The 14007-nt window shown below is 47.2% G+C and overlaps 1 protein-coding gene across 2 annotated transcripts in view; it reads right to left on the bottom strand.

The window, feature by feature from the left end:
* MAP3K10 (mitogen-activated protein kinase kinase kinase 10) overlaps nucleotides 1-8596 on the bottom strand; it is a 35818-nt gene extending 27222 nt beyond the window's left edge. The window contains exons 1-3 of one of the 2 annotated variants that reach the window (XM_063431069.1): nucleotides 8525-8596; nucleotides 8310-8370; nucleotides 4073-5224 (exon numbers count right to left, since the gene is read on the bottom strand). In XM_063431069.1, coding sequence (XP_063287139.1) covers nucleotides 4073-4811 — 739 coding nt within the window. In that variant the 5' untranslated portion in view covers nucleotides 4812-5224; nucleotides 8310-8370; nucleotides 8525-8596. The other variant, XM_063431070.1, reaches the window with a different exon arrangement.
* Between the last annotated feature and the right edge of the window lie 5411 nt (nucleotides 8597-14007).

The following is a 14007-nucleotide window of genomic DNA, read 5'->3' as shown; positions in this document are numbered from 1 at the left end:
TGAGACAGTCCCACCGTGCTCTCACACCGAGCAGGTACTGAGACAGTCCCACCGTGCTCTCACACCGAGCAGGTACTGAGACAGTCCCACCGTGCTCTCACACCGAGCAGGTACTGAGACAGTCCCACCGTGCTCTCACACCGAGCAGGTACTGAGACAGTCCCCCCGTGCTCTCACACAGAGCAGGTACTGAGACAGTCCCACCGTGCTCTCACACCGAGCAGGTACTGAGACAGTCCCCCCGTGCTCTCACACCGAGCAGGTACTGAGACAGTCCCCCCGTGCTCTCACACCGAGCAGGTACTGAGACAGTCCCACCGTGCTCTCACACCGAGCAGGTACTGAGACAGTCCCACCGTGCTCTCACACCGAGCAGGTACTGAGACAGTCCCACCGTGCTCTCACACCGAGCAGGTACTGAGACAGTCCCACCGTGCTCTCACACCGAGCAGGTACTGAGACAGTCCCACCGTGCTCTCACACCGAGCAGGTACTGAGACAGTCCCCCCGTGCTCTCACACCGAGCAGGTACTGAGACAGTCCCCCCGTGCTCTCACACCGAGCAGGTACTGAGACAGTCCCCCCGTGCTCTCACACCGAGCAGGTACTGAGACAGTCCCCCCGTGCTCTCACACAGAGCAGGTACTGAGACAGTCCCCCCGTGCTCTCACACAGAGCAGGTACTGAGACAGTCCCACCGTGCTCTCACACAGAGCAGGTACTGAGACAGTCCCACCGTGCTCTCACACCGAGCAGGTACTGAGACAGTCCCCCCGTGCTCTCACACAGAGCAGGTACTGAGACAGTCCCCCCGTGCTCTCACACCGAGCAGGTACTGAGACAGTCCCACCGTGCTCTCACACCGAGCAGGTACTGAGACAGTCCCCCCGTGCTCTCACACAGAGCAGGTACTGAGACAGTCCCCCCGTGCTCTCACACCGAGCAGGTACTGAGACAGTCCCCCCGTGCTCTCACACAGAGCAGGTACTGAGACAGTCCCCCCGTGCTCTCACACCGAGCAGGCACTGAGACAGTCCCCCCGTGCTCTCACACAGAGCAGGCACTGAGACAGTCCCACCGTGCTCTCACACAGAGCAGGCACTGAGACAGTCCCACCGTGCTCTCACACCGAGCAGGCACTGAGACAGTCCCACCGCGCTCTCACACCGAGCAGGCACTGAGACAGTCCCACCGCGCTCTCACACCGAGCAGGCACTGAGACAGTCCCACCGCGCTCTCACACCGAGCAGGTACTGAGACAGTCCCACCGTGCTCTCACACAGAGCAGGTACTGAGACAGTCCCCCCGTGCTCTCACACAGAGCAGGTACTGAGACAGTCCCCCCGTGCTCTCACACAGAGCAGGTACTGAGACAGTCCCCCCGTGCTCTCACACAGAGCAGGCACTGAGACAGTCCCACCGTGCTCTCACACAGAGCAGGTACTGAGACAGTCCCACCGTGCTCTCACACAGAGCAGGTACTGAGACAGTCCCCCCCGTGCTCTCACACAGAGCAGGTACTGAGACAGTCCCCCCGTGCTCTCACACAGAGCAGGTACTGAGACAGTCCCCCCGCGCTCTCACACCGAGCAGGCACTGAGACAGTCCCACCGCGCTCTCACACCGAGCAGGCACTGAGACAGTCCCACCGCGCTCTCACACCGAGCAGGCACTGAGACAGTCCCACCGTGCTCTCACACCGAGCAGGTACTGAGACAGTCCCCCCGTGCTCTCACACAGAGCAGGTACTGAGACAGTCCCCCCGTGCTCTCACACCGAGCAGGCACTGAGACAGTCCCACCGTGCTCTCACACAGAGCAGGTACTGAGACAGTCCCCCCCGTGCTCTCACACAGAGCAGGTACTGAGACAGTCCCCCCGTGCTCTCACACCGAGCAGGCACTGAGACAGTCCCACCGTGCTCTCACACCGAGCAGGCACTGAGACAGTCCCCCCGTGCTCTCACACCGAGCAGGCACTGAGACAGTCCCCCCGTGCTCTCACACCGAGCAGGCACTGAGACAGTCCCCCCGTGCTCTCACACCGAGCAGGCACTGAGACAGTCCCCCCGTGCTCTCACACCGAGCAGGCACTGAGACAGTCCCCCCGTGCTCTCACACCGAGCAGGCACTGAGACAGTCCCCCGTGCTCTCACACCGAGCAGGCACTGAGACAGTCCCCCCGTGCTCTCACACCGAGCAGGCACTGAGACAGTCCCCCCGTGCTCTCACACCGAGCAGGCACTGAGACAGTCCCCCCGTGCTCTCACACCGAGCAGGCACTGAGACAGTCCCCCCGTGCTCTCACACCGAGCAGGCACTGAGACAGTCCCCCCGTGCTCTCACACCGAGCAGGCACTGAGACAGTCCCACCGTGCTCTCACACCGAGCAGGTACTGAGACAGTCCCCCCGTGCTCTCACACCGAGCAGGCACTGAGACAGTCCCCCCGTGCTCTCACACCGAGCAGGCACTGAGACAGTCCCCCCATGCTCTCACACCGAGCAGGTACTGAGACAGTCCCACCGTGCTCTCACACCGAGCAGGTACTGAGACAGTCCCACCGTGCTCTCACACCGAGCAGGTACTGAGACAGTCCCCCCGTGCTCTCACACAGAGCAGGTACTATACCACCATAACATGTATACACAGCGGCAGTGCCAGACCCCTCTCTACACACTATACCACCATAACATGTATACACAGCGGCAGTGCCAGGCCCCCTCTCTATACACTATACCACCATAACATGTATACACAGCGGCAGTGCCAGACCCCCTCTCTATACACTATACCACCATAACATGTATACACAACGGCAGTGCCAGACCCCTCTCTATACACTATACCACCATAACATGTATACACAGCGGCAGTGCCAGGCCCCCTCTCTAAACACTATACCACCATAACATGTATACACAATGGCAGTGCCAGACCCCCTCTCTATACACTATACCACCATAACATGTATACACAGCGGCAGTGCCAGGCCCCCTCTCTATACACTATACCACCATAACATGTATACACAGCGGCAGTGCCAGACCCCTCTCTATACACTATACCCCCATAACATGTATACACAGCGGCAGTGCCAGACCCCTCTCTATACACTATACCACCATAACATGTATACACAGCGGCAGTGCCAGACCCCTCTCTATACACTATACCACCATAACATGTATACACAGTGGCAGTGCCAGACCCCCTCTCTATACACTATACCCCCATAACATGTATACACAGCGGCAGTGCCAGGCCCCTTCTCTATACACTATACCACCATAACATGTATACACAGTGGCAGTGCCAGACCCCCTCTCTATACACTATACCCCCATAACATGTATACACAGCGGCAGTGCCAGACCCCTCTCTATACACTATACCACCATAACATGTATACACAGCGGCATTGCCAGACCCCTCTCTATACACTATACCCCCATAACATGTATACACAGCGGCAGTGCCAGACCCCCTCTCTATACACTATACCACCATAACATGTATACACAGCGGCAGTGCCAGGACCCCTCTCTACACACTATACCACCATAACATGTATACACAGCGGCAGTGACAGACCCCCTCACTATACACTATACCACCATAACATGTATACACAGCGGCAGTGCCAGACCCCCTCACTATACCACCATAACATGTATACACAGTGGCAGTGCCAGACCCCTCTCTATACACTATACCACCATAACATGTATACACAGCGGCAGTGCCAGACCCCCTCTCTATACACTATACCACCATAACATGTATACACAGTGGCAGTGCCAGACCCCTCTCTATACACTATACCACCATAATAAGGAATAGATGGCGGCAGTGACAGACCCGCTCCTCACACACCATATACACAATGCAGGCATTTTCAGCCTCCAATTATGCAGACTACTACACCATGCCATGTATACACAGCACCGGTACGGGCCATTTATAGTACAATCCCAGATAATCAGATTGTAATTTCTCTTATAGTATGGTGTAATGCAGATTATACAAAGGATACGTTATAAAGGTATAGCGTATAAACTCCCTCCACACTTACTGTTGCTGGATTTCAGATCGCGATGAATGATGGGTACGATGACGTCACTGTGAAGGTACTTCATTCCACGAGCTACCTGAACGGCCCAGTTGACCAACACATGAGCTGGAACTTTCTTTCCCGCAAGGGCCCGGTGTAATGGTCCACCCCTTGCGTATTCCATGACTAGGCAGAGGTGGGGGGGTTTCAGGCACACACCCTTTAGCGCTATGATATTACGATGATTCAACATGCAGAAGAGTTTGGCTTCCTGTCGGACATTTTCGGCCGTCACATTAATGTCTTCGTCAGGATCGTGCCGGACGGCTTTCACCGCTACTTCCTCCTGTTTCCACACTCCCTTGTAGACCTTCCCAAACCCCCCCACCCCAATGATCTCTTCTAACTGCAACTCCTCGAAGGCAATCTCCAGTGGGTGGGGGCATTCTCTTGGAGATCCCCTGATGGTGGTGTACTTAGGGTTGCTTACCACATAATTGCTTGGAAAAATGCCCACTTTGTCTCGGACCCTTCCTGTCCACCACCCTTCATCCCCTGAGACCGTAGAATCCTTAGACAGTATCTCTACCAGATCCCCCCTCCGTAAGGTCAGTTCCTCTTCTGCCGTGGCCTCATAATCAAACACAGCTGTCCACAGAGGGTTAGAGACTCCATAACTTTGCGTGTCATCCCAGATGCCATTTTCCTTAAAGTCTTTAGAGTTTGACCACAAAGCTTCGGGTTTCCTTACACCATCCATCTTTGGAATGGACTTTCAAACAGCAGTAAAGTGTATTTCAGACCATGTTCATAGGGAAAGTTGGACTATACAAGGCATATAGTGCTATTATAGACCTCGCCATGAGATTCCAGGGCCAATTATCCCTAAGGCCGACCTCGATTAGTCCAAAAACTCCCTCCATAACTCATAACCCATTTGTCGTTGGCCAAGTCGGGTCTCAATGGTATTTCTGATGAGCAAAGGAGACTGTGGGACAATGACACATCACAGCCTTGAAATCGTAACAGCGAGGAGAACCGCATGTACACCAAATTTATGATGTCTGTAAGCATCTTGTAGAGTGCACTGTTAATTCCACACACGTTGGGGCCATCTCTGCTGGCTCTGACTCCATTCTATTGCACTCCAGATCAGTGGAACCCGAGGGAACACTGGAAGGGATTTAAAGAAAAGGTTAAGTATATTATAAAAGCAAAATATGCCAAATTCATATACTTAAGAGATAAATTTTGAGAGGAAAAAAGCATAATGCGTGTTATTTTGTGCACCTTTTGGGAGTCTATAAACTTTATATCGTAGCATTAAATTGCATTTCAATACAATGATGCAGAGCTACACAGTGATGTCTAAATTTAGACAGGTGGGTGTGTCTTGAGCGTAGGCAAATGTTAGAGTAAAAACACCGGATTCAGAGCTCCAGGCAGGGAAAGGGTTAAGAAAAGGCTCTATAGAAACCTGATGCCAGTGTGTGACACCAATGACAGTCGCTGTCTGACTACCTGTCACACAGTTTCGGTGCAAGGGATTAGTGTTACATCCTCTCCGATACCACACATCCAGCAAACTGGACATAGCCTAAAAAATATCAGGACAGTCTCAGACAGCGCCCGGTTTATATCTAATGTAGGGGATCTGACTGCACGTTATCAGGACAGGCTCAGACAGCGCTGGGTTTATATCTAATATAGGGGATCTGACTGCACGTTATCAGGACAGGCTCAGACAGCGCTGGGTTATCTAATGTAAGGGATCTGACTGCACGTTATCAGGACAGGCTCAGACAGCGCTGGGTTTATATCTAATGTAGGCGATCTGACCGCACGTTATCAGGACAGGCACAGACAGTACTGGGTTTATATCTAATGTAGGGGATCTGACCGCATGTTATCAGGACAGGCACAGACAGTGCTGGGTTTATATTTAATGTAGGGGATCTGACGGCACGTTATCAGGACAGGCTCAGACAGTGCTGGGTTTATATCTAATGTAGGGGATCTGACTGCACGTTATCAGGACAGGCTGAGACAGCGCTGGGTTTATATCTAATGTAGGGGATCTGACTGCACGTTATCAGGACAGGCTGAGACAGCGCTGGGTTTATATCTAATGTAGGGGATCTGACTGCACGTTATCAGGACAGGCTCAGACAGTGCTGGGTTTATATCTAATGTAGGGATCTGACTGCACGTTATCAGGACAGGCTCAGACAGCGCTGTATTTATTTCTAATGTAGGGGATCTGACTGCACGTTATCAGGACAGGCTCAGACAGCGCTGGGTTTATATCTAATGTAGGGGATCTGACTGCACGTTATCAGGACAGGCTCAGACAGTGCTGGGTTTATATCTAATGTAGGGGATCTGACTGCACGTTATCAGGACAGGCTCAGACAGTGGTGGGTTTATATCTAATGTAGGGGATCTGACTGCACGTTATCAGGACAGGCACAGACAGCGCTGGGTTTATATCTAATGTAGGGAATCTAACTGCACGTTATATGGACAGGCTCAGACAGCGCTGGGTTTATATCTAATGTAGGGGATCTGACTGCACGTTATCAGGACAGGCACAGACAGCGCTGGGTTTATATCTAATGTAGGGGATCTGACCGCACGTTATCAGGACAGGCACAGACAGCGCTGGGTTTATACCTAATGTAGGGGATCTGACTGCACGTTATCAGGACAGGCTCAGACAGTGCTGGGTTTATATCTAATGTAGGGGATCTGACTGCACGTTATCAAGACAGTCTCAGACAGAGCTGGGTTTATATCTAATGTAGGGGATCTGTCTGCACGTTATCAGGACAGGCGCAGACTGCGCTGGGTTTATATCTAATGTAGGGGATCTGACTGCAAGTTATCAGGACAGGCTCAGACTGCGCTGGGTTTTTATCTAATGTAGGGGATCTCACCGCACGTTATCAGGACAGGCACAGACAGTGCTGGGTTTATATCTAATGTAGGGGATCTGACCGCACGTTATCAGGACAGGCTTACACAGTGCTGGGTTTATATCTAATGTAGAGGGTCTGACAGCACGTTATCAGGACAGGCTCAGACAGCGCTGGGTTTATATCCAATGTAGGGGATCTGACCGCACGTTATCAGGACAGGCTTAGACAGTGCTGGGTTTATATCCAATGTAGGGGATCTGACCGCACGTTATCAGGACAAGCTCAGACAGTGCTTGTAACAAAGGCAGAAAAAACTGAAAAAAAATCAACATACATACACATGGGCATGCATATATATACAGACGCACACACATATAGTATATAATATAATTAACAATATATTACTTGGTCATATAAAGACAGGTAGATAGGTATATAAAGAAAGAAAAAAAAACTATATTAATTGTATCCCATTCTCCTCACCAGCCATGGTACCCTGTGTCCCCTGCTTATTACCCCTTGCCGGCCATGGTACCCTGTGTCCCTCTTATTGCACCCTGCCAGTCATGGAACACTGTGTCCCCCGCTTTTTACCCCTTGCCAGCCATGGTTCCCTGCGTCCCCCTCTTATTTCACCCTGCCAGGCATGGTACCCTGTGTCCCCCGCTTATTGCCCCTTGTCAGCCATGGTACCCTGTGTCCCCCCCTCTTATTGCCCTTTGCCATCCATGGTACCCTGTGTCACCCTCTTATTTCCCCTTGCCAGCCATGGTGCCCTGTGTCCCCTCTTATTGCCCCCTGCCAGCCATGATACTCTGTCCCCCCCTCTTATTGCCCCCTGCCAGCCATGGTGCCCTGTGTCTTCCCCCCCTCTCTCTGTGCCCCCTGCCAGCCATGGTACCCTGTGTCCCCCCCCTCTCTGCCCCCTTCCAGCCATGGTACCCTGTGTCTCCCCCCCTCTCTCTGCCCCCTGCCAGCCATGGTACTCTGTGTCCCCCCCTCTCTCTGCCCCCTGCCAGCCATGGTACCCTGTGTGTCCCCCTCTCTCTGCCCCCTGCCAGCCATGGTACCCTGTGTGTCCCCCTCTCTCTGCCCCCTGCCAGCCATGGTACCCTGTGTGCCCCCTCTCTGCCCCCTGCCAGCCATGGTACCCTGTGTCTCCCCCCCCCCTCTCTCTCTGCCCCCTGCCAGCCATGGTACCCTGTGTCCCCCCCTCTCTCTGCCCCCTGCCAGCCATGGTACCCTGTGTCCCCCCTCCTCTCTCTCTGCCCCCTTGCAGCCATGGTACCCTGTGTAGGAGCCCCCAGTGGCCAGATGCAGTGTGGCCCCAGCCCTCTTACCTGGGGATCATGGGTGCTGGCGATGTCCCTGATGCAGTCTGTATACACACAGAGTGGCTGCCTGTATAGAGAGAAACACACAGAGTCTGCCATCATACTGTCACCATCCCTTCCATCATCCTCCTCCCCGGCCTCTTCCCACCCCCCCAGCCAGCACCTGCAGGGGCCCAGCCTGCACCCCCTCTCCCAGCAGGAATGGTGTCCATTCACCTTACCCAAGCTGCTGTCAGCTGTTCCAGGCAGCACTAATGCACAGCCCTCCCTGCCTCTGCCCCGGTGCATGCTGGGAGTTGTAGTGTTTCATGTTGCAAAGAGACAATTGCAGAATGTGGCCAGCAGGTTGTGCCAGTCCCTCCCCTGGGAGACACACTCACACACACTCACACAACAACAATAATAAGACACACAGTGTGTCTGTTACACAATAATAATAATAATGCACACAGTGTCCCCCACACACAATAATAATACACACAGTGTCCCCCACACACAATAATAATAATAATAATACACACAGTGTCCCCCACACACAATAATAATACACACAGTGTCCCCCACACACAATAATAATACACACAGTGTCCCCCACACACAATAATAATAATAATAATACACACAGTGTCCCCCACACACAATAATAATACACACAGTGTCCCCCCCACACAATAATAATAATAATAATACACACAGTGTCCCCCACACACAATAATAATACACACAGTGTCCCCCACACAATAACAATAATAATAATAATAATAATACACACAGTGTCACCTACAAACAACAATAAGAATAATACACAGTCATCAACACACAATAATAATAATAATAATAATAATAATACACACAGTGTCCCCCACACACAATAACAATAATAATACACACAGTGTCCCCCACACACAACAATAATACACACAGTGTGTTTCGCACAATAATTTATACAGTGTCACCTACACACAATAATAATACACACAATGTACTATGTGCTACCTATACACAATATACACAACATACTGTGTGTCACCTATATACAATTATACACAATATACTGTGTGTTACCTATACACAATATACACAACATACTGCGTGTCACCTATATACAATTATACACAATATACTGTGTGTTACCTATACACAATATACTGCGTGTCACCTATACACAATTATACACAATATACTGTGTGTCACCTATACACAATTATACACAATTTACTGTGTGTTACCTATGCACAATTATACACAATATACTGCGTGTCACCTATACACAATTATACACAATATACTGTGTGTCACCTATACACAATTATACACAATATACTGTGTGTTACCTATATACAATTATATACAATATACTGTGTGTCACCTAAATACAATTATACACAATATACAGTGTGTCACCTATACACAATTATACACAATATAATGTGTGTCACCTATACACAATTATACACACTATACTGTGTGTTACCTATACACAATATACTGTGTGTTACCTATACACAATTATACACAATATACTGTGTGTCACCTAAATACAATTATACACAACATACTGTGTGTCACCTATACACAATTATACACAATATACTGTGTGTCACCTATATACAATTATACACAATATACAGTGTGTCACCTATACACAATTATACACAATATACTGCGTGTTAACTATACACAATTATACGCAATATACTGCGTGTCACCTATACACAATATACTGTGTGTCACCTATACACAATTATACACAATATACTGTGTGTCACCTATACACAATTATACACAATATACTGCGTGTCACCTATACACAATTATACACAATATACAGTGTGTCACCTATACACAATTATACACAATATACTGCGTGTTACCTATACACAATTATACACAATATACTGCGTGTTAACTATACACAATTATACACAATATACTGTGTGTCACCTATAAACAATTATACACAATATACTGCGTGTCACCTATACACAATATACTGTGTGTTACCTATACACAATTATACACAATATACTGTGTGTCACCTATACACAATTATACACAATATACTGTGTGTCACCTATATACAATTATACACAATATACTGTGTGTCACCTATACACAATTATACACAATATACTGTGTGTCACCTATATACAATTATACACAATATACAGTGTGTCACCTATACACAATTATACACAATATACTGCGTGTTACCTATACACAATTATACACAATATACTGCGTGTTAACTATACACAATTATATACAATATACTGTGTGTCACCTATACACAATTATACACAATATACTGCGTGTCACCTATACACAATTATACACAATATACTGCGTGTTAACTATACGCAATTATACACAATATACTGTGTGTCACCTATACACAATTATACACAATATACTGTGTGTTACCTATACACAATTATACACAATATACTGTGTGTCACCTATACACAATATACTGTGTGTTACCTATATACAATTATACACAATATACTGCGTGTCACCTATACACAGTTATACACAATATACTGCGTGTCACCTATACACAATTATACACAATATACTGTGTGTTACCTATACACAATTATACACAATATACTGTGTGTTACCTATATACAATTATACACAATATACTGTGTGTTACCTATATACAATTATACACAACATACTGTGTGTCACCTATATACAATTATACACAATATACTGTGTGTCACCTATATACAATTATACACAATATACTGTGTGTCACCTATATACAATTATACACAATATACTGTGTGTCACCTATATACAATTATACACAATATACTGTGTGTCACCTATATACAATTATACACAATATACTGTGTGTCACCTATATACAATACATAATGTGTGTCTGCTGTCATCTGTATAATATGTTTGTTTATCTATTGAAATTAAATTGAAAACAACATATTATTATGTTAGGATCATCATGAAGTTACATTTTCCCCGTAGGTAGGTTTGGGTAGGAGGGGTAAGTACGCAGTGAGGAGTTTATTCTGTAAATAGTAAATTGTGGAGAGGTCACAGTGGATTGGAGGTATTTATTTACCAAAATGAAAGGTTTGCAAAAAATATATATTCCCAACCCCCCCCCCCCCCCCCTCCCCGCAGGCTTATTTACTAAAGTCAGAATTCGACGTGAATTTCAAATTTCAGGCCGAGAATGCAAACGCTCGGCTAGTTTGACCTTAAATGTGAAATTCACTTTGAATTGTACCAATGGGCGCAAATTACTGATCTGCAGCAAAGAGAGAGACAAAAATCATTAGACGTTAAAAATTGGATAATTTGAGACAGAATGTAAAGGTCCATAAATGATTTATGGGTGTAAAACAACAGAGGTTAAAGGACAAAGTGATATCTGTAGGCAGGACCGCCATCAGGGCATGACAACCATGACAGTTGCCATGGGCCTGGTGGTCCTGGGGGCCCGGACTGCTCATGGAGTCCCGGCCCCACATTACCTATGTGCACATAGCGATTCCCGCTATATATATGTGCATCACTGTGGGACACAATGTGTTCCATCCTAGATTTTTTAAAACACTTTCACAGTAAGTATCTTATTTCCCCAATATTTATCTAGTGCCCCCACCCCTAATATGAACCCCTTGATTTGTATATTGAGGGCACCTGATTTTCTTTTATTTGACGTTGACCTGTTGCACATGAAGGCTTGGTAGGAGAAATGAATAATAATAAACGTAAAAAATAATAATAATAATAATGTAAATAATAACATAATAATACGAAGCCAGCGAGTACTGGGGGATTTTGTTTGGATTTTATAACTAAGCAGCAGGAAATAGTCAAGAACTGAGCATGGAATTACAAATTTAAGGCCACGCTAGCGGGGTTTGAGCAATTGCAGAGTAGGAGAATTTATCAAGTTTGGCTGTTTCGGACTAACGTTTGCAATTCCCTGCTGGGTTTTTCACAATTTTCCACCTGAATAGTTACTTATTAAATTGTAATACCGTTTTAGTTGACGTGTTTCGGGGATGGATCGGTGACGGCCTGTGCATTCATTCTTTTCCCAAGCTATTTGGCTCCGATTTGAGGCTAATTGGGATTATTTCGTTGGAAAGGCTGATGTGGAAGTGAAACATTCACACAAAACAGGCCCATTTTTAAACGTTACCATTAAGTAGGGAAATGCTCCAGTCACACTTCAAAGAAAGACGTCACTGAAAGTGACACGGCTAACATAAGGTGATTGGGTTTAAGGCTGGTTTAGTACTAGGAGAGATATTTTTAGGAGATTAACAAAAATCTATAGTTAATAGGTTGGGGTGGTTTATGGCAATTTAGGATTAGGGGGCTTAGGGGTTCAGGCTGTGAACTGTAACTCCTATGATCCTAAACCACAAGACGTTTCCATTAACCTTTGGGGTGGCTTACGAAAGTATAACCGGTATTTGCTGGTATCTACGCTTGGATTTATAAGCAGCCCCATTATGGTGTAATGTTTTGGGGATCCTCAGAATTATATAGAGTTATTCACTGAAGAGAAAATTGTTGGGAAGTGAATTTCGAAATTGCTGAATTGAAAAAATTCTTGTACTCAGCTATGCTTCTAGTCAGAGCTATTTTTGGTCTAAAATGTAAAAATCCCTTTGAATTGCCGACAATCCTCCTTTTAGTAAATAACTCTACGTTGTGTCACTTTTCACGCTCAGCAACATTCTTAACATGTTTTTTTTTTCCGATCACTAATAGTAATTAGCAATAGCAAGGGAAGAGTTAACTAAACAAGCTGCATAAAAGCTGGTAGTAAAATGTAAAATAGCTGGAGGGGGGGGGGGCAGGCGTGTACTGGGTAATCAGGAGAGCCCGAGCGCTTGGAATGCGCAGCCCAGGCTGATATTCAACCTAAACCAGTTTTTTTGCTCTCTGTTTAACAACCTTTGATCTAGCCCAGTCATTGCAAGAGCACCGCCTACGTCAACAGAGATGCCTGTGGGAAATGAAGTCCTGTGAGTGATTGCACAGTTTAGTGGGCGGTGCCCACGCAGGGCTGGAACCGAGGTGGCCAATAGGCAACTGATCAGCAGGTGAATTTGCACAATACAGGACTGTGTGATGCTATCTCAGTGAGCACAGGTGTCCTGCCTACTGCTCATTGCAGGGGGCTCCCCCTAGTGACACTTGTAATAACTGCACACGTTAAAGCTGCAGCTCTCGCTGATATTAACCCTTTTTTGTATCACCCCCTATTAGACGAAAATTCCCCTTTTAAGACTGGGAATAACAACAGAGGAGGGTTATTTACTAACAGGAGAATTCAAGGGCAATTAGAAATTTAAAGGACAACTGTCACATTGAGGCTATTTTTTTAATATACTAATCTGTTCCTCAAGTTTTGAAAGGAAATTGATTTGTTAAATTGATTTGTTAAATTAAAGGAGCACTATATATAACTTTTTATTGCAAACACTAACGTAAGCCATTGCCACCCCTACCTCGCGCTTGCCCTGCACTGAAAAGGTTAAATAGCTGAATCCTTTCTACACTCCCCTTATTGCAGAGCCGTGATCCCTTGGTGCTGGCTCCATTTCGGCCTCCAACGTCAGCACCTGAGGGGGACCATATGCGCATGGGCGGTGAGTGCCATGCGCGTGCATCAGGCCTTCCCCATAGCAAACCACCGAATCAATGCTTT

This window comes from Pelobates fuscus, chromosome 9 (genome assembly GCF_036172605.1).
Source record: "Pelobates fuscus isolate aPelFus1 chromosome 9, aPelFus1.pri, whole genome shotgun sequence".
NCBI classification, from domain to species: Eukaryota; Metazoa; Chordata; class Amphibia; order Anura; family Pelobatidae; genus Pelobates; species Pelobates fuscus.
This window is presented reverse-complemented; position numbering and strand designations above follow the sequence as displayed.